The sequence below is a fragment of the Schistocerca cancellata genome, chromosome 2 (genome assembly GCF_023864275.1).
Source record: "Schistocerca cancellata isolate TAMUIC-IGC-003103 chromosome 2, iqSchCanc2.1, whole genome shotgun sequence".
NCBI lineage: Eukaryota > Metazoa > Arthropoda > Insecta > Orthoptera > Acrididae > Schistocerca > Schistocerca cancellata.
This window is the reverse complement of record NC_064627.1, coordinates 695,020,565-695,040,433: the sequence shown is the minus strand read 5'-3', so window position 1 is coordinate 695,040,433 and position 19,869 is coordinate 695,020,565. Positions and strand designations below refer to the sequence as shown.

Here is a 19,869-nt window from a genome sequence, read left to right as displayed (position 1 = left end):
TTGCCGATCCCGGAAATTGTCTCTGACAGTGTTGTGGCGTGTGACGTTATACGTACGCAGACTGGGTTGGAACAGAATACTAACAGTATTTCTTCTGATTCTGTACTACTTTTTCGAACGTACAGCGCGCTGCAGGGGGTTCTGTAGCGTAGTGTGACTACTGAGTTAGGTTGCTTTCCCGTTGTTTCCCTACATCGTTAAGGCTAATGCCAGTAGGGTTCTAGTGAAAGGGCTTGGCCGAGTTACTTCCCCACTGCGAGCGTGTATTCCAGTTACGTCGTCGTCGAAGTGACGTTAAACTCTGACGTTCTTTCATTTCTTCTGCAGAGCGCAATAGCGGTACGGCGTCAGTGAGAAAGTTGTTCAGCGACTGATGATGTGGTCCAATGTAGTAAGCTTCACGTCATGTCCGTGGCTAAAACTGTTGCTCGCTACGCGCTGACTGTTAGTCGCACAGAGAAAATGAACAGGATCTTTTGTTGGAAATTTATGTAGTTAGATGTTATACTGGGAGCCACGGTTTACGAGTTACACAAGGAAAACAAAATCAAAATGGTTGAAATGGTTCTAAGCACTATGGGACTTAACATCTGAGGTCATCAGTCCCCTAGACTTAGAACTACTTAAACCTAACTAACCTAAGCACATCACACACATCGATGGCCGAGGCAGGATTCGAAGCTGGGCCGTAGCAGCAGCTCGGTTCCTGACTGAAGCGCCTAGAACCACTCGGCAACAACGGCCGGCTAAAACAAAATCAGTTGTGTACGCTTTTCTTGAATAATTCGAAAACTGCGGCCTGTAGCGAAAATCTATCCCACACATTATATTTCATGCAGAAAGGTTCTGTTCATTTTTTATTTGGGGGATATAGTTCGTGTGCAGTGAGATAAAAAATTTGAAAATCTTGTTTGGGGTACCTGAAGGCATTGCGTCTTGCATAAAACCCATAGCTAGGGGCAGCTGAATCACCCTTTATTGGCCTCCTGTCACTTCTCAAAAATAGCAATATAATTCAATATTTTGTGGGAATTACATAATGAAAGTATTTCGTATACTGGATGGTAATTCTTTTCAAGTGTCGACAGTAGCAAGTTAATCTCCGTAATAAAGAGAAAGAGGTTGCCGAATGTACGTGTGAATGCACAGTGCGACAGCAACATTTTAAAGTGATAATGCAGCCGTATCACACCATTGTAGGGTCTATTCACGGGCCGGCCGCGGTGGCCGAGCGGTTCTAGGCGCTCAGTCCGGAACCGCGCGAACGCTACGGTCGCAGGTTCGAATCCTGCCTAGGGCATTGATGTGTGTGATGTCTTTAGGTTAGTTAGGTTTAAGTAGTTCTATGTCTAGCGGACTGATGACCTCAGATGTTAAGTCCCATAGTGCTCAGAGCCATGTGAACCATTTTTTTCTATTCACGGAGAATAAGAAGCAGAAATGAAGTAGAAATTAGAAAAATATTGAATGACGCCCCTAAAAGAGATCGATCAAATAGGCGTTTACCTCGTAATACGAGACCTGCATCTACAGCGGAATAGCTGTTCACTGGTACGAGCTGCTCTCGAAATGAGTGTGTTAGGCGGACAGGTACCTTGGCGCCGCGGACGTCGGCGGTGATGTCGCACTCGGGCCGGTGGTCGAGGGAGTTGGCGCAGTGCTGCGAGCACATGGGCCAGCCGCAGCGGGCGCAGCGCACGCACGAGGCCGCCTCCAGCACGACGTAGCAGCCCAGGCAGACGGCCGGCGTCGCCTGCGAGGGGCCCCACACCAGCGGCGGCTCGCGCAGCACCAGCTCGCCCGCCGCGATGTCGCGCGACGCGCACAGGTAGCGGCCCACCACCGCGTCCTGGCCCACCTGCCGGCACGCGCCAACGTCGCAGCACTACACACGCACTGGTACAGCGCGCAAATATCAGGTACCAGGCCACACTTCCGCTGGTGATTCCTCGTAGGACCGGAAACAAATAATTGCGTTGGTGGCTTATACAGAGTGGTCAGAAACAGTCTGAAAAGCTTGTAAGGGTGTTGCTGGGTAGGATGTGCTAAGAAATAATTGTTAGGAAAAAATACGATAAATTTCACCGTTTGCAAGTTAACTAGCAATGAAGTTAGTCAATTAGGCCGTTGCGCGCGCAATTCAATTACTGTCACTTGTTCCCGTAGGGTAGATGATCGCACAAGAGACTATCCACCCTTTGGCTCAGGTTCGATCCTTACTACCGTTCCATGTCCAGTTTTTGTATCGCTCCCTTGTTCCGTATTAGGAAACCAAACCAAGAAAACCCGTTTGGAAAAACCGTCTCTGGCGAACCGTTTGCGCGCAACCGTCTGACTCGCTAACTTTCAGTGTTAATTAACTCGGAAACGGCGCATTGTAGGACTATATGATATTTTGTCTTTGACAAACATGTCTCCCACAACCTACTCTTCAACACGCTTACTAACTTTTCAGACTATTTCTGACCACCCTGTATATATTATAAATGTGGATGTTTTGAGTATGTTTGTGTGTGAGTGAAAGAGAGAAACAGAGAGAGTGAGAGATAGTTATTATGTTTGTTACTCATCCAGACTGAAACAACTGGACGGATTTGGATGAAATTTGGAAGACAGACAGCCTATACCCTGAGTTAACATAGGCTATCTTACACTGAAGCACAAAAAAAACTGGAATAGGCATGCGTATTCAAATACAGAGATATATAACCATGCAGAATACGGCGCTGCGGTCGGCAAGGCCCATATAAGCAAGTGTCTGGCGCAGTTGTTAGATCGGTTACTGCTGCTACAATGGCAGGTAATCAAAATTCAAGTGAGTTTGAACGTGGTGTTATAGCCGGCGCATGAGCAATGCGACACGGAAACACGGAGATACCGATGAAGTGGGGTCTTTCACGTACGACCATTTCACGAGTGTACCGCGAATATTAGGAATCCTGTAAAACCTCATATCCCCGACGTTGCTGCGGCCGGATAAAGGATCCTGCAAGAACGAGAAAAACGACGACTGAAGAGAATCGTTGAACGTGATAGAAGTGTAACCCTTCCGCAGATTGGTGCAGATTTCAATGGTGGGCCATCGACAAGTATCAGCACGCAAACCATTCAACGAAACATCATCGATAAGGGCTTTCGGAGCCGAAGGCCCACTCGTGTACCCTTGATTACTGCACGACACAAAGCTTTACGCCTCTCCTGGGCTTGTCAACACCGACATTGGACTTTTGATGGCTGGAAACATGTTGCCTGGTCGGGCAAGTCTCGTTTCAAATTGTATCGAGCGGATGGAGTTGTACGGGTATGGACACAACCCATTAATCCATCGACCTTGAATGTCAGCAGGGGATTGTTGACGCTGATGAAGGCTCAGTAATAGTGTGGAGCGTGTGCAGTCGGAGTGATATGGGACTCCTGATGCGTCCAGAAACATCTCTGACAGGTGTCACTTGCGGAGCATCCTGTCTGATCACCAACATTCATTTATGTCCATTGTGCATTCCGACAGATTTGGGCAATTTCAGCAGGACAATTCAACACCCCACACGTCCAGAAATGCTACAGAGTGGCTCGAGAAACACTCTTCTGAGTTTAAACACTTCCGCTGGCCATCAGACTCCCAGACATGAACATTATTGAGTATATCTGGAAAGTCTTGCAACGTCTTGTTCAGAATCCACCACGTCTCACTCTTACGAATTTATGGACAGCCTTGCAGGATTAATGGTGTCAATTCCTTCCAGTACTACTTCGACATTAATCGAGTCCATGCCACGTCGTTTTGCGGCACTTCTGCGTCCTTGGGGGGGCCCTACACGATATTAAGCAGATGTAGCAGTTTCATCGGCTCTTCAGTGTATATGGGCCGATTCAGTTGCCCTGCCTATCGGTTTTACGCACCCCATAATGCCTTCAATACCACGTGCATAATTTTCAAATTCTCTGGCTCAATACGTGCAAACTACTAGTCCTACAGAAAAACTAAAGAAGACCTCTTTGTAGGAAATGAAATGTATATAACTTTGTACTGGGATACATTTCTGCTACAAGTCATAGTTTTCAAATTACTCAAGAAAAATGTACAAAAGTGACCTTCAAACACGTTTTCCTTGAATAACCCGAAAATTGTGGCTACCAGTGGGAACATATCCCAGTACAAAATTTATCTGCATTAAATTTCCTACTAAAAGGTCCCGTTCATTTTTTTTCTGCAGGACTAATAGTTCACACGTAGGCAGCGAGAGTTTATGAAAATCTTGTACATAGTTTTTGAAGGCATTTCGGTTTGCATACATAGGTTTTGGCAGCTGAATAACTCTGTATAAAACTAACTACAGTACCCGAGGAGTGGGGATGAAAAAATGTGTAGCCCATGACACGGGAATACCCATATTTTATTCATCCAGTATTTGAGAATGAGGGCACTTAGTGACTTGAAACAAACTTTAGGCATAACATCAAACCCTTCCGAAACTTTTCCTCACTGAAAGCCACAAAAAGCAGTTTGTCGCTTACTACATTTTCGCTGTTCATGCAGTAAAACTGTTACATCAAACATGACGTTTTAATTTATCGCTTCTTTACAACTAACTGTACTCGCGACGCATTTTGCAGACACTACTCACATATACACTGAATGTACCGGGAAAATTATATTATTGTACGACACACAGCTCAGGAGACGTGACCTCAAATACTGAAGTGCGTGAAAAACTACCGCATCATGAATGACGTTTTAATTTATTACTTCTATACTAGTAACTCTAGTCACAACACATTTCTTGTACAGTAGCCATACATAGAGCAGAATGTTCAAACATGGATAGTAGTCTAAATATGGCCTAGGAGGCCTGGGGGTGCAGAAAGTGGTGGCACCTGGCCGTGACGAGTGTAAGTCTCCCCCGCCACCTTCAAGGACGACAGGTTATGTTAACGCTTATTGTTTGGCGGCACTGAGATTTTGCACTTGTCTTTAGAATCTGACTTACCTCTGCATGCAATTCGTCCGAAGAACGGTGTTACTGATATGTTAAAATATCTGTTTCGCTGTTATCATTGTTCTGTCTGTATTTCGTAAGGACTGCTAGGGCTATTTTGCAGGAACGACAGTGTAGTCCAAATATGGGCTACCATGAAGGGTGTAATTATGGGTTCGTCCATTTTTTGACGAATTCATATTTCTATAATTTTAGGCGAAATCTACTCAACATTTGTTTTTCAGGATGCCACGTAACAAGCTAAATACAAAGCCGAGGGCAACAGGAAGACACCCTTTTAAGAGGGCGAAGAAAATGAGAACTCTAAGGGCTACAAAAGTAAGCTACAGATGTACCTCGCTCTACTCTGCAGACTTTAAGTAAAAAAACAGATCTTACTCCAACTGCTGCAGCCAGAGCTAAGCTAGGTAGGCCTCCTGTTTTAGGACCACGTCTGGAAGAAGAGCTTGTTTCTTACTTGTTGACTATGGAACCAACATTTCTTGGTTATATTTTATTCGATTTGAAAGGAAGGGCGTTTGTTTTAGCAGAAACGAATGGCATTAAAGCACCTTTCAGCACTAAGGCAGATGGTAGAGGTTGGGCAGATCTTCTTCTGAATCGCATATCGATAGACCCTCAGTCAAGAACGTCGTGAACGGGTAACAGTAAACCTACCAACAAATTCATGTTTTCCTCTCCTCAGCCAGGACCGTTTTCTGGATTTCCTCTGCTCATTCCTTGCTCACCATACGCTCGACCAGAAGCTTCAACTCCTGTTAGCTCTTTTGACATTCCCTATCATCCGAAATTGCAAAGAAAACAAGCAATAGCGGTCGTAAGACTGCAAAAGCTTGCTTCATTTACAGGATCACCGTACAAGGAAGAGCCCACAAGTGCCTTGGACAGATCACTGAAGAGGAAGAGACAGCTAAATTTTCCTGATCAAAAATTGAAGCAGACTGAAGAATCAAATAAAGAAGGCAAGAGAAACAAAAAAAAAATCTACGGAAGAAAAAGAAAGTAGACCTGTCTTCGTCTGACAAGTTATCTAATGAGGATGAACCTATCCTAGACGTCGAGGAAAGTGATTTCGATCTTTCTGAATACCGCACGCCTTCTGGGATAGATGTATCGCGCATATTCTGCGACAGCCCATTTTCAGCGGACGCCAACGGAGAAATTTGGATTCACTGTATACAGTGCCGAACGTGGCGCATACTTAATGTGCAGGAATGGACAATGGAATATATATTTGTGATTACTGCAGATAAACTTGCACTTCAAACTTATTTTTAAATATTTTTTCTTTCAAGTTAAAAGCAGCCCATATTTGGACTCAACAAGCAAAAATCGCCGTTTTGTATTGGTTTTTAAATAAATTATTTAAAATAAAGACATTGTTTTTTAATTGTTTAATCCCCCATAACTTTGAAAGGCGCTTGTTATTGTACCATCCCAGGGTTTCTTCAATAATTTAATCATTAACAGAAAAATGTTGCTGTGTATGAACCTTAAGTAGCCTCTATGTGGACGTTCTCCTCTATCACTGGATGTACCAGTCAAATTGTATCATCAAACGACAAATAATTCAAGAGAAATTACGTCATAAGCATTGAACTGCGTGAGAATGAAACTGCAGAGATACAGTTGAAATATGTGTACAAACACCTGTGAAATATGTTAAATATACGTGAAATGTATTTGACATGTGCGTACAGTGGCGAAGCTACAGGTAAAAAGCTGATCCTAAACCTCTGGAACGATTTGGTACCAATTTGGTACACATATTAGTTACCACCTGGAAAGTAATGCTGTGGTGGTAAGAGCCACCAGCCTGGTATTGGGGTCAGTGTTATAGGGCGAGGAGGAGTTGGACAGAGAGAGGGGGCTGGAGGAGGTGGAAAGAGTGAGGCTGGGAGTATCTGATAAAGAGAGGGGAAAGGAGCAGTAGATGGACGGAGAGGGGGGGGGAGGAGGATATGGACTAACAGAAGACTAGAAGAAATACATACCTGGGCATTATTTTATAAATTACTATTTAACCAAGGGCAATGTCTGCGGGGGCGGGAGGGGGGGGGGGCGCAGCTAGTTTCAACGTAAGTCTAGGAATGGACGGCGAGCCGGCACTAAAACTGTTAGTATTGGTATATAACGTTACACAAGCGTAGTGTTGCAGTGCGCGTGGAATACTGCGACGCAGAGGCATTTCAAGTTTGGAACATGATGATCCACTTACTGTCACGGAGGCACGTGGCAGACAACACAGCTGACCTGCTAACAGCCACCTGCGTTACGTCAGTGTGTGGCGAAATTCCAGCAACGTCACGTCGACGCATCGACGCACCATTGTGCCAATCAGCTATGCGTGCTTTAATTGTCGACAACAAAACACCTCGGTGCTCGGGTACTATAAATAGGAGGGTTTGATTGCCTACCAGCAGGGAAGAGGTCAGTGACAGAGCTCAGCTGTGTACCGCATCAGGAAGCCTCCGCTGGGCGTCCACTGTTTGCGCTGAATGGTATCCGAGGTTCAATGCTGCCAGACTGCTCAGGGAATCCTGCAGACGTGAGGGCCATTGTGAAAAGGGCCAGGGAAGCCTAATTTCAACTCATTTTCACTACACACGACGGAGGTTCCGAAAGGAAGTTTCGTTATTATTGTAGGTGACACAAACAAACGGTATATGAATTCACACCCGTCGCTGGTTACACGACGGAAGGGGTATCAGCAGAAGAGGAAGATCGCATGCGCAGAGTGCCGAAGGAGAGAGTAATAGCAGACCGGCATGCCTGAGGTTATTCGAGTACGCGTCACAATGACAGACCGACGTGTAGTGACAACGTGATCGCCAGTGAAAGTGTATCCGTCATCCATAACCTTCTGCAGACTGCGTATCGTGAATCGGTCATGTCTCCCCAAATGACTGGTCGCTGGTTTTATACGTTCAGAAAAGAAAGGCAGACTGTGGAGTATGAAGGTCGAAGTGTCACCTGCATTGGAAGTCGCACTCTCGGGACGCCACTTCCAAAGCAGTGCTGAGGTGGAGCAGCCTGTGTGGAAATTCCTTGCATCGCAGGCCGCCTAATTTCTTCAAACTGATTGTACGCGACGACGGATGTCTCAACGTCGGTGGCGACTATGTGGAAGAATAGTGTTACATGATTCCATGGTGTGTTTGTTTTTGGTGCTAAAGTTGGTGTGCAAAAAAAAAAAAAAAAAAAAAAAAATAATAATAATAATAATAATAATAATAATAGTAACATACTTTCGAAAGATACTTCGTAATTTTCTTCTCAGAACTATGCCGCTTTTATATATAAGTTTTTACATATAACCACAGACACACACACACACACATATATATATATATATATATGCTTTATCCACCCATGACTGCGATAAGAACGCAGACGACAAGATTTATAATTCGCATCACTGAGGGCACACCACTCCATTACCTTACGCCGAAAGTTACATTCCAAGCCCCTGAACACGCACTCTGTCTCTACGTAACGTCACGTGATGCCAACTAGAAGTCTCCAGAGCGACGTAAGTAGTTCACACAGAGAAGCACAAACAGTTTAGTGTGTGTGCCCGTTGGGTGTTGTTACTCTAGGCTCCGCACACATCACTTAACGGCGACTGTTGCCGGTACTATGGATTCGCTCTGGATTACTGTGTTGCTCGGTTTGTTGCTTTCTGTTTCACGACGACTACATCTGTGGATTTAAATGGTTCAAATGGCTCTGAGCACTATGGGACTTAACATCTATGGTCATCAGTCCCCTAGAACTTAGAACTACTTAAACCTAACTAACCTAAGGACAGCACACAACACCCAGCTATCACGAGGCAGAGAAAATCCCTGACCCCGCCGGGAATCGAACCCGGAAACCCGGGCGTGGGATGTGGATTAAATATATACTTTGTTGCGTTAAATAAGTATGAGGTGTGCCACGTCACAAAAACGAGGAATAGCCTAAAAATCATATCCCAAATACTTCTGAAATGGCAGGTGATAAAATGCCGCTGTTGTCAGAGAAATGATTCGCAACCAAGGCCCCAAAACTGCAGCTCTCACACACATTTTAACAATCACCCTTATTTTTATTTGTTTTAAAAAGTCACATTATTAAAATGGAACAATACCTCCTGACATTAACAAAGTGGAACTGGAGAACATTTGAATGTAAATGACATTGTTATTTTTTACAGGATTCCAGTACAAGCAGTCCAGAAACCATTGCTTTTTCAAATTGTTGCTGTGCTCCAAATGTCATTTCTGACTAAAAACTGAATAAACTAATGCTATGGATTATGAAGAAAAAGAGAATTGTCCTTCTGATATGATTTTTGAGACGCAAACCTCTACCTTTAAGAAATACTTCCAGTCTGTCATGCATAGAAAGATGCACACGTTATAGCGTCTTATCGGATATTTCAGCGCAGGCAGCAGTAATATGTCACCTCAAAGCACCTGATATAGACGGTACGTCCTTGTAAACAATGTCTTTATCTTTAACCTGTCGGAAAAAATATAAGGAGATCAAAGACAAGAACGGGTCTGCCAAGGCACAAGTTCCCTTCGTCCAATCCAATAATTTGGAAACATTAGTTTCTTGATGATTGGGCCTGAATATCTATTGAAGAACGTTGCAAGTAAGCTTCCAGTATTACTATTTGATACTTTTATTGATTATCACGACAGCTGTTTCGGAAGATTTCCATTTTTAAGTTCAAAAAAATGGCTCTGAGCGCTATGGGACTCAACTGCTGAGGTCATTAGTCCCCTAGAACTTAGAACTAGTTAAACCTAACTAACCTAAGGACATCACAAACATCCATGCCCGAGGCAGGATTCGAACCTGCGACCGTAGCGGTCTTGCGGTTCCAGACTGCAGCGCCTTTAACCGCACGGCCACTTCGGCCGGCCATTTTTAAGTATGTCTACGTTGTCCTGGCATATATATAACATCTGGTGTGACCGTATCTGATGAAATTCTAAAATATAGATTTCACGGTGATTCTGTGCTGATTTGTACAGTGTGGCGTAAATATTGTCTGTAATTTTTTGACAGTTCACACCATAGATGTTTTATGTGTGTAAATATAAAAGATCTATGGTGTGAACTGTTGAAATATTACAGAACATATTTGCGATATTATATAAAGATATTACGCCACACTGTATAAAGAAACACAAAATTGACGTGAAATCCATATTTTAGAATTTCACGTGAGATGCGAGTATAACGATAATTGTCACCAGGTGCAGTCACACCACATGTTATACATACCTAAAGACAATGTAGACGAACTTAAAACTGGAAATATTCCGAAACAGCTGTCGTAATAATCAACAAATGTTTCAAGCAGTGATACTGGAACCTTCCTTACAATATGGAAACAGTCGGTGAAGACAAGCTGTGTCACGCCATGCACTCTGCGCTGCCACTGTGCGCTGTATGGTTGTCAACAGACTAAAGACAGTTGATGCGGCAGCTGTAGCATGTCCGCGTCTGTTTCACCTGCCCGATGTGTCAGCCAGCGCGTTGCACCATATGCTACACAAACATGACGCTAACAAGGAAACTATGATACCTCGAACGTCTAAAACATAATAAAGATTATTTTAAACCAATTAAGATTATTTTAAAACACGGAGTTGTTTCTATTCTACCGCTCACCAACATAATTTATCTGTCAAACTCATGACTGCTATTCTTTCCTTATACATCATCAAAGTACAAAGATGAATTTCAGTGAAGGGATTAAAACGCTGCGTAGTGGAACATCTCATAACAATCACGTTGATAACGTGACCATTATGGTTTATGCTATACGACTACTACGCAGTGGACATGTGGAAAATGATATACACTGACCAGCCAGAAAATTATTACCATCTTCCTAATAGCCAGTATGTCAACCTTTGGCAGTTATATCAGCAGCGAAACGTTATAGCATGGAAGCAATAAGACCTTGGTAGGTCACTGAATGGAGTTTGCAACACATCTGCGCAGACAGGTCAAGTAATTCCCGTAAAATCTGGAGAGAGGGGCGAAGAGCTCTGAAGCGACGTCCAATCACATCCAAGACGTGTTCGATCGGGTTCAGATCTGACGAGTTGGGGGAGGGGGGGAGGAGTGAGCAGCACATCAGTTGGAAGTCTCCACTGTCTTTCTTGAACCATTCCATCACACTGCTGTTCACGTGACAAGGCGCATTATCTTGCTGAAAATGCCACTGCCGTCGGGAAACATGATCGTCATGAAGGGGTGTACGTGGCCTGAAGCAGTGTACGGTACTCCTTGGCCGTCATGTTGTTTTGCACGAGCTCCACTGGACCCATAGACGCCCACGAGAATGTTCACTGAAGCATAAAGAAGCAGCCGCCAGCTTGTCGCCATTCCGCAGTACAGGTGTCAACGGGCTGTTACTCTGGAAGACGACGGATTCGTGCTCTACCATCGGCATGGTGAAGAAGGTATCGGAATTCATCAGACCATGCAACGCTCTACCACCGCGCCGACGTTCAGTGCTGATGGTCATGTGCCCATTTCAGTCATAGTTGCCGATGTGGTGTTAACATTGGCACATGCATGGGTCATCGGTTGTGGAGGCCCATCGTTAGACACACTTTTATTCTGCCCAGCATTAAAGTCTGATGTTAGTTCCGCCACAGTTCGTCGCCTGTCCTCTTTTGCCAGTCTTCCCAGTCTACGACTTCTGTAATGAGCGATTGTTGCCCAATCCACGAGGTCTGGATATGGTTTCACCTTGGTTTCGCCACATGTTGAAGACACTTAGCACCACACTTCTCGAGGATCAGGCAAATCGTGCAGTTTCCGAAATGCTCGTTCCAAACCTCCGACAACGGCCCTCGGTCAAACTGAGATAGATCGCGCGCCTTCGCTACTATACCCGCGGACAGCACACTCACTGACGCTCTACAAGCACCGTACATGTGTCTGAGTAGCAGTCATTCCTCGCCAGTTGAAGATGCTATCGTCTGGACGGTTTTATATCGACACTAGGTCAGTGGTCATAATTTTCTCGCTGATCAGCTTAGCGTTCCCAATTTTGCTCTTGTCAAATGTGGTCACGCTTTCATACTGCTGCATTTTAATTACAGCACTGAAACTCCATATTTGCCCCTCGATGGCGAAGAAGAGAAGAACGTTCATCAAAACAGTATATTTCTTTTGTCTAAGTGCTACATGTGCTTATACAACTATATTGCTCCAAGCAAATGATAAGCTTTTTGTCAAATGATACCCCTTTTGACTGTTGTGAATCTGCTGGTCAGGCTGTCCGTTACAAGGTGTTGTTTTTCAAGGGCTTGTGTTCCTCTGCTCTTTAGATCCTTTACATTTCCAGCATCGACTGTATTCAGAAACAGAGTTTTACAGGTGAATGACCTTCTTTCCTGGTTGAAACAATTCTAACTGAGGTATTTTCCTTCTGAGAATGCTAATTATTATCGCTCTTGGGTCTGAGATGGATATGGAACAGCTGTTATATATACGCGTTATTTATAAAAAAAACTTTAAAGAAAGAGTGCACTACAAAAGTGCTACAGTTGTCATCAACGGAAGATTATTAGAACGTAATGGACGTGCTTAAAATAGTTCAGGGTACGTGATCCAAACGTCGTCACTGTGTATGGTACCCAGTGCCCTTTCCGAAGGCAAGATGCGAGCCGTCTTTGATTTCATAAGGTTAGCTTCGAGCTGTGGAGTGCGACTGAACACGGCGCTGACATTGACCTCCTCTGCGGTGATGATAAAAAAGACAGCGACGAAGCTGGAAGTTTACCAGTCGTGTTCAACACTTCTCTGGCACTTATTCCGGCAACGAAGCGACCAGTTAGCGCTACACACTCTTATTTTTTACGATGTGACCGAGAGTCGTGTTATCGTAACTCCACTGCAAGCTAGCCTTCCCTCGAGAAGCACAGGTTGCACAGGACAGCATACTGGACAGGCAGAGTGATTCTGCAAGCAACTCTGCGGCCTGTTACAGAGGCCGGCAGCATAACTGGAACTACGTTGCACGACGGCAATCGCGTGGAATAAAAAGAGCAGAGTTCGTATTATTGCACAAACCAGCATATAACCCCGTTATGCGGCTCAACAGGTAGATTCAGTTGCAGTGTCAGTTGTAGGTTCACTTCATAGCAGCTCACCTGGCGAGCAGCATCGACCTGTTTACCAAAGAAAACGCTACGCTCTCCGACGGCAAGTCCAGTGTGGGATCAACAGCGCAGTAACAAAGCAAGAAATTGGTATGGAGCTGTGTCTACGAGAAGAAAATATTAGTGTTCACCGATTTAGACTTAATCTCTGAATGGGACTGGCAATGGCTAGGACAATTTGTACAGTGGTCACACGAGAACTGGACATTTCTGGTACAAACTAAATCAGTGCTTGGACATGAGCATTTGTAGCTATTTCAGTAGTTGTAATATTGGTGTATTCACTTGCCTCATAATGTTTGTTTGGAAGCAGGGCTCGTGTTCACAGGGACACGTCAGCGGCACCTCTACATCTACGTCTAGATCTACAATCTGCGTTTATTAGGGGTTCTTCCAGTTCCATTCACGTACTGCGCGCGCGAGTGTTTGAATGCGTCTGTGCGAGCAGCAGTTATTCTAAGCTTGTCCTCACGATCCCTATGTGTGCGATACGAAGGGGATTCTAGCATATTCCTAGAGTCATCATTTAAAGCCGCTTCTTAAAACTTTGTTAATAGTCTTTCTCGCGATATTTTAAGTCTATTTTCAAGAGTCTACCAGTTCAATTCCTTCAGTGACACTCTCCCACGGATCAAACAAACCTGTGGCAATACGTGCTGCCCTCCTCTGATTGCGTTAAATATCCCCTGTTAGCCCTATTTGGCACGGGACCCCCACACTTGAGCAATGTTCTAGAATGGTTGCACAAGTGATTTATAAGCAATCTCCTTTGTCGTCTGATTCCACTTCCTTAGTATTCTTCCAATAAACCTAAGTCTACCGCCTGCATTACCCATGAATAAGCCTACGTGATCATTCCAGTTCATATCCCTACAAAGTGCCACACCCAGATATTTCTATGAGTTGGACAATTCGAACTGTGACTCACTAATATTGTAGCCATGGGATACTACCTTTCTTCGTTTTTTTGAAGTGCACAGTTCTACATTTCTAAATATTTCAAGCAAGTTGCCAATGTTTTGCGCCAGTTTGAAATCTTATACAGCTCTGATTGAATATTTATGCGGCTTCTTTCAGATAGTAATTCATTATAGATATAACTGCATCATCTGCGACATGTCTGAAGTTGCTATTGATATTCTCTGCAATATCATTAATATAAGCGTGAATACAAAGGTTTCCAACAGACTTCTCTGGGGCACACTGAATTTACTTCTGCAACTGACTGACGATGACCCTCTATCCAAGATAACATGCTGCGTCCTCCCTACCCAAATGTCGTCATTCCAGTCACAAATTTCACTTGATATCCATAGAATCGTACGTTTTACAATAATCATAGGTGTGGTACCGAGTCAAATGCGTATCGGGAATCAAGACATACCACATCTACCTGACTGCCTTGATCCGAAGCTTTCAGTATGTCATGTGAGAAAAGTGTGAGTTGGGTTTCACATGATAGGTATTTTCGAAATCTAGGCTGATTGGCATTGAAGAGGTCATTCTGTTCAAGATACCACATTAAATTTGAGCTCAGAATATGCTCTACGATTTTACAACAAATCGATGTATAAGATATTGGACGGTAGCTTTGTGGATCACTTCTACTAACCTTCTTGTAGACTAATATGAAGTGTGCATTTTTTCCAAGAACTGGGCACGGTTTTTTGTTCGAGGTATCTACAATAGAGTGTATCAAAAAGAATCATCCTATTTGGTACGTCTATATTTCTGAAACTAATAAACATATACAACGAATTTTATTTTTTGATGAACGAAAAACTCAAAAAGCTTTTTTCATACCTTTTCAAAGGTGTTCAATACACCCCCCTTGAGATGCACAGAACATGTCAGCACGGTATTCAAACTGTTCCCACACTGCAGCAAGCATGTCTTGAGTTACAGCTTCCACAGCTGCTGTTATGCGATGCCTCTGTTCATTCATTGTTGTTGGTAACGGAGACACATAAACAGAGTCTTTTATAAACCCCCACAAGAAATAATCACATACAGTCAGCTCCGGTGACCTTGGAGGCCAGTAATGTGAGGCTGAATCATTTGGTCCAGTGCGGCCGAGCCATCGTTCAGTAACCCTTTGGCATAAAAATGCCCGCACTTCCTGAAGCGAGTGTGGCGGGAACCATGTAAAACTCGAGAGTTTGCTCTTTTCAACAGTACGTTGTTCACGAACATATCTTAAATAACATAATAGTTATGATTTTTTTAATCGGATGAGTCTTTTATAGTTAGAAGAGGGGATAACTCATCCGCAAATTCAGTATAGAATCCGACAGGGATTCCATCAGGCCCTGGAGCTTTGTTCAGTTTTAAAGATTTGTGCTGTTTATCAACACTACTCACACTAATACTTATTTCATTCACGAAACATTGTCAAAATTTTGATGGAAATGCCGTGTGGCTAGGGTCTCCCGTCGGGTAGACCGTTCGCCTGGTGCAAGTCTTTCGAGTTGGCGCCACTTCCGCGACCTGCGTGTCTATGGGGATGAAATGATGATGATAAGGACAACACAACACCCCGTCCCTGAGCGGAGAAAATCTCCGATCCAGCCGGGAATCGAACCCGGGCCCTTAGGATTGACGTTCCGTCTCGCTAACCACTCAGCTACCAGGGGCGGACAAAATTTTAATGAAAGGGTCGCTATGCTCCAGTTACTAACCAAAAGCTTCAAATTTAAACACGGGAACCCTGAGCGTAATCTGTCATATGTGGAGACGGCAGTTAGGGACAACCTATTAGGACATTCACCTGACGACTGTTAGACAGACGACAAAACCAGAAATTTTAGCGAAATGCTCGTGGGCTGTAGTCAATATACATAACACACAGTAGCCACATCGGTTGGCGCTGAAGTGAAGTTAGGACAGACTCTTTTTCTGATGACGAGGTTATATGAGAAATCCAACGGACTGAGTGCTATTAGAGAAGTCCTTGAGAAGAACTCAAGAACTCTATCCTTTAGAAAGCCACTGTATCGAGAAAATTTAACGTAGTAGACCATTTCCAATAAGACGCAACTTAGTTTGAAAACTGATGCGTAATTTGTCAAAAAAGTAAACTGTATAATAATTATTTTTCAAGAATAAAGAGGAGAATAACAGTAATCTGTTGTTTAGCATATTTGTAGATAGCACAACAAATCGACATTACGCTACAAATTTTGCAACTGCTGCCAGCTATCAGTAACTCACATGAAAGATTGCTGAAAATGATGGGCGAAAAATAACTTGGACAAGGGGAAGTAAAGAGAGCGGCATTTTACGGAGCACAGGACAACAGGTTAAATAACGCAAAGTTCGCTTTTGCTATCCAATGCTGGGGCAGAAATTTAAAACATAACTGAACGATGGTTGCGGAACAAAGATTGCAGCGCATTAGGCTATACAGAAATTAAAGAGAAGCTGTAAGACTACTTCTAAAGTAAAATTCTCGTAGCAGCTTCTCGCCACAGATTTTGTTGAGCATACAAGAAACATTGTCAAAATTTTAAGGAGAAGATCGCTATGCTCCATGTTCTAACCAGAAGCTGTAAATTTAAGCGTAAGTATTTTAAGGATGATTTGTCATATGCAGAAACGGCTGTTAGGGACACGCTATTAGTACATGCAGCTGACGAAGGTTCGAGAAACGATCAAATCAGAATATTTAAGCGAAATGCATGTATCTGAACGGACAAAACAGTGGTTGTAAACAAAGCGAGAAACAAAATCTTAAAAACAAAATTCCGTGCTTCCAGAAATTTTAAAGGGAAGAAATATGAATATGAGTTAAAAAAAAAAAACCAAAGGGCGGAAATGTAAGATTGGTTAGAAATACTGATAACAATAATATGCAAAATAAAAAATCATACGCCAAGCTTTTCATTACACTTGATAGGACAGTATGCTACTGCAATGCAGCGTAATGTTTTAATAGTAGTAAAAAAGTCAGAAGTATGACTACAAAAACTACAAAAACAGTCTTCGGATACAGTATTAGAAGTGTGCTGCTTGACACACCCAATTTGACACGTTGATTAAACATCTAGGCGTAACTTTGAAAGCGATGTGAAATGAAACGAATAGGGCAGCTTACGTATAAAGAAGACAGCGTATAGAACACCAGTGCGAATCATTCTTGAGTACTGCTCGGGTCTTTGAGATCCTCATCAGCTCGGAGGGAAGCTGTAGATGTACAGTCGTGGACAAAACGAGCGACACCCCTCGCCTTTTCGTTATGCTGATCCGCACAGCTTTAAAGTCTGCTACACAGCATAACAGGCAAGACGACGAAGTGTTACCAACATACTATGCGCAGGGGTGAAATTGAGAAACTATCCGAACTTTGTCACACTGCTTTCAGTCATGTCTAAGACTATATTAATGCTGATTAGTGTGTTAAACACAACACGTAAATATAAGATATAAGTGAAAGAAGAAACGCTAAGTAGTATGAACTGCACCAATAAAAATGAATTTCAGCTTATCCAGGTAACATAACTATTTTAGTAAGACGAAGTACCCCAGATCGTTACGAATTAGCAAAATATTATGCGCATTCGCCCGCGAAACGGTCTGTGTCAACGTTCAGACGAGTCATACTGGATTACCGTTGCTAACTAACCATGAAAGTGCTGCAAATTCATCAATGCGTCAATATTCATAACGAAATTCAGTTAAAAATCATTCAGTGCCACACTTAAGTCAATTCAATTATTGACAGAAGCGGAAAAAGCAGACAGCAACAAGTATGAAATTCTACAAGATTTTTATATTTACATCCACAGGGCGCCGGTACAGAATAAAGGTAGCAATAAAACGTATTGGGGGTGCGAGAATTTCTTAAAATATGCTTTACTGTATTTTGTTATTTCGATAAACATCCCGAATGATTTTCACATAAGCGGTGACATAAAGGTAGAAAATTCATGTTTTGAATCCGGAAAGGTCTATGCAACAGAAACTGCAGATCATTTTGCCATTTTCATTGTGAAATTGCCGGCTTATTCATGTCTGGGGTAATATTAAAGGGCTGTTTTCCTGTGTTGTCTGCTAGCGCAGTGAAAGGTGTTTGCTACTGCAAGGGAGGTCTGGTTTGATTTCGGTTCTAATCATGATGGAGGCAGATAGACTATCAGTAAAGCAAATTTAAGAAATTCTCGCGTCCGCAATACGTGTTATTGCTACCTTTATTCTGTACCGGCGTCCTGTGGTTGTAAATATGAAAATCTTGTAGAATTTAATACTTGTTATTGCCTACTTTTTCCGCTTCTGTCACAAACTGAACTGACCTAAGTGTGGCACTGAATGATTTTTAACTGAATTTCGTTATGAATCTTCAAGCATTGCTAAATTTGCACACGTTCATCGGAGGTTAGCAACGGTAATCCAGCATGACTCGTCTGAACGTTGACACAGATCGTTTCGCGGCCGAATGCGCATAATATTTTGCTAATTCGTAACGATCTGGGGTACTTCGTCTTACTAAAATAGTTATGTTACCTAGATAAGCTGAAATTCATTTTTATTGGTACAGTTCATACTAATTAGCGTTTCTTCTTTCACTTATATCTTATATTTATGTGTTGTGTTTAACACACTAATCAGCATTAATATAGTCTTAGACATGATTGAAAGCAGTGTGATAAAGTTCGGATAGTTTCTCAGTTTCACCCCTGCGCATAGTATGTTGTAACACTTCGTCGCCTTGCCTGTTATGCTGTGTAGCAAACTTTAAAGCTGCGCGGATCAGCATAACGAAAAGGCGAGGGGTGTCGCTCGTTTTGTCCACGACTGTACATGTAGGTTCTTAGAATGAAAATTGATCTCAGTGCTGGACGCCTGCACCTGTTTCCCACACTTCAAAATAATGGACACAGTTCAAGTACTGAATCTTATATTTTCAGAAGAAATTTACTTACAGCCATTGTAACTGACAATGGCACACGGTTGAATCCAACAGCGTAGCTGAACGTTTCGTCAGAACTTTTAAATTACGAATGAAAAAACTAAGCTCCGAACACAATAAAGACGACGCACTGATGATGATTCTAATATCCCGCAGAAGCATTCCTTGTAACAAAAAGTCCCGAGCCGAGATGCTCCATGGAACAGTACCTCATAGACATGATGTAGGAGCCGCAAGAGAGAATGAGATATGAAAGAGAAACTTAACGCGACAGTAAAATAATATATTAAAAGGTGTATCTTGTGGAAAAAAGTATGGTACACAGGGGTAGTGGTACATAAACTGGGGAAGTGATCCTCATCATAATGGCTGTAGGAGATGTTAGCCACCACATGTGTATCAGCTACTGCAATGAATTTGTAACTCTTTCCGTTTTAGAACCTACAGATGCTTTTCAGTTTCCGATGGGGACAACGATTCAACACTAGAGAGGGAAGGAGGGGTTGTGGAATCGCAGCTGTCAGCCAGCAATGACGCCCCGCAATAAATAGAACCCTTGGAGGTTGAGCTCAGCAGCTGCAGTGCTGAGGTCAGCATGGAGGCGGATGCCACCGCCTATTGCTCCGCGTCTCTCCCTTAATCACTTCCTCAGTAGGGCGAAGGAAAGTTGTGACTGCGAATCGCGTGGTCGCAACTCCACTGCAATCTAGCCTTCCCCCTAGCAACGCGTGTTACACGGGTCAGCATACTCGGCAGGCGGAGCAATTAGGCGGCCTACTAGAGAGGT

The 19,869-nt window shown here is 43.2% G+C and overlaps 1 protein-coding gene across 1 annotated transcript in view; it reads right to left on the bottom strand.

Moving 5' to 3' along the window:
* Window positions 1–19,869, bottom strand: part of LOC126162468 (SET domain-containing protein SmydA-8-like) — a 264,899-nt gene that overhangs the window by 121,676 nt on the left and 123,354 nt on the right. Inside the window, exon 3 of the mRNA XM_049918999.1 lies at window positions 1,595–1,858. Within this exon, the coding sequence (XP_049774956.1) occupies window positions 1,595–1,858 (264 nt within the window). The remainder of the gene's footprint in view (window positions 1–1,594; window positions 1,859–19,869) is intronic.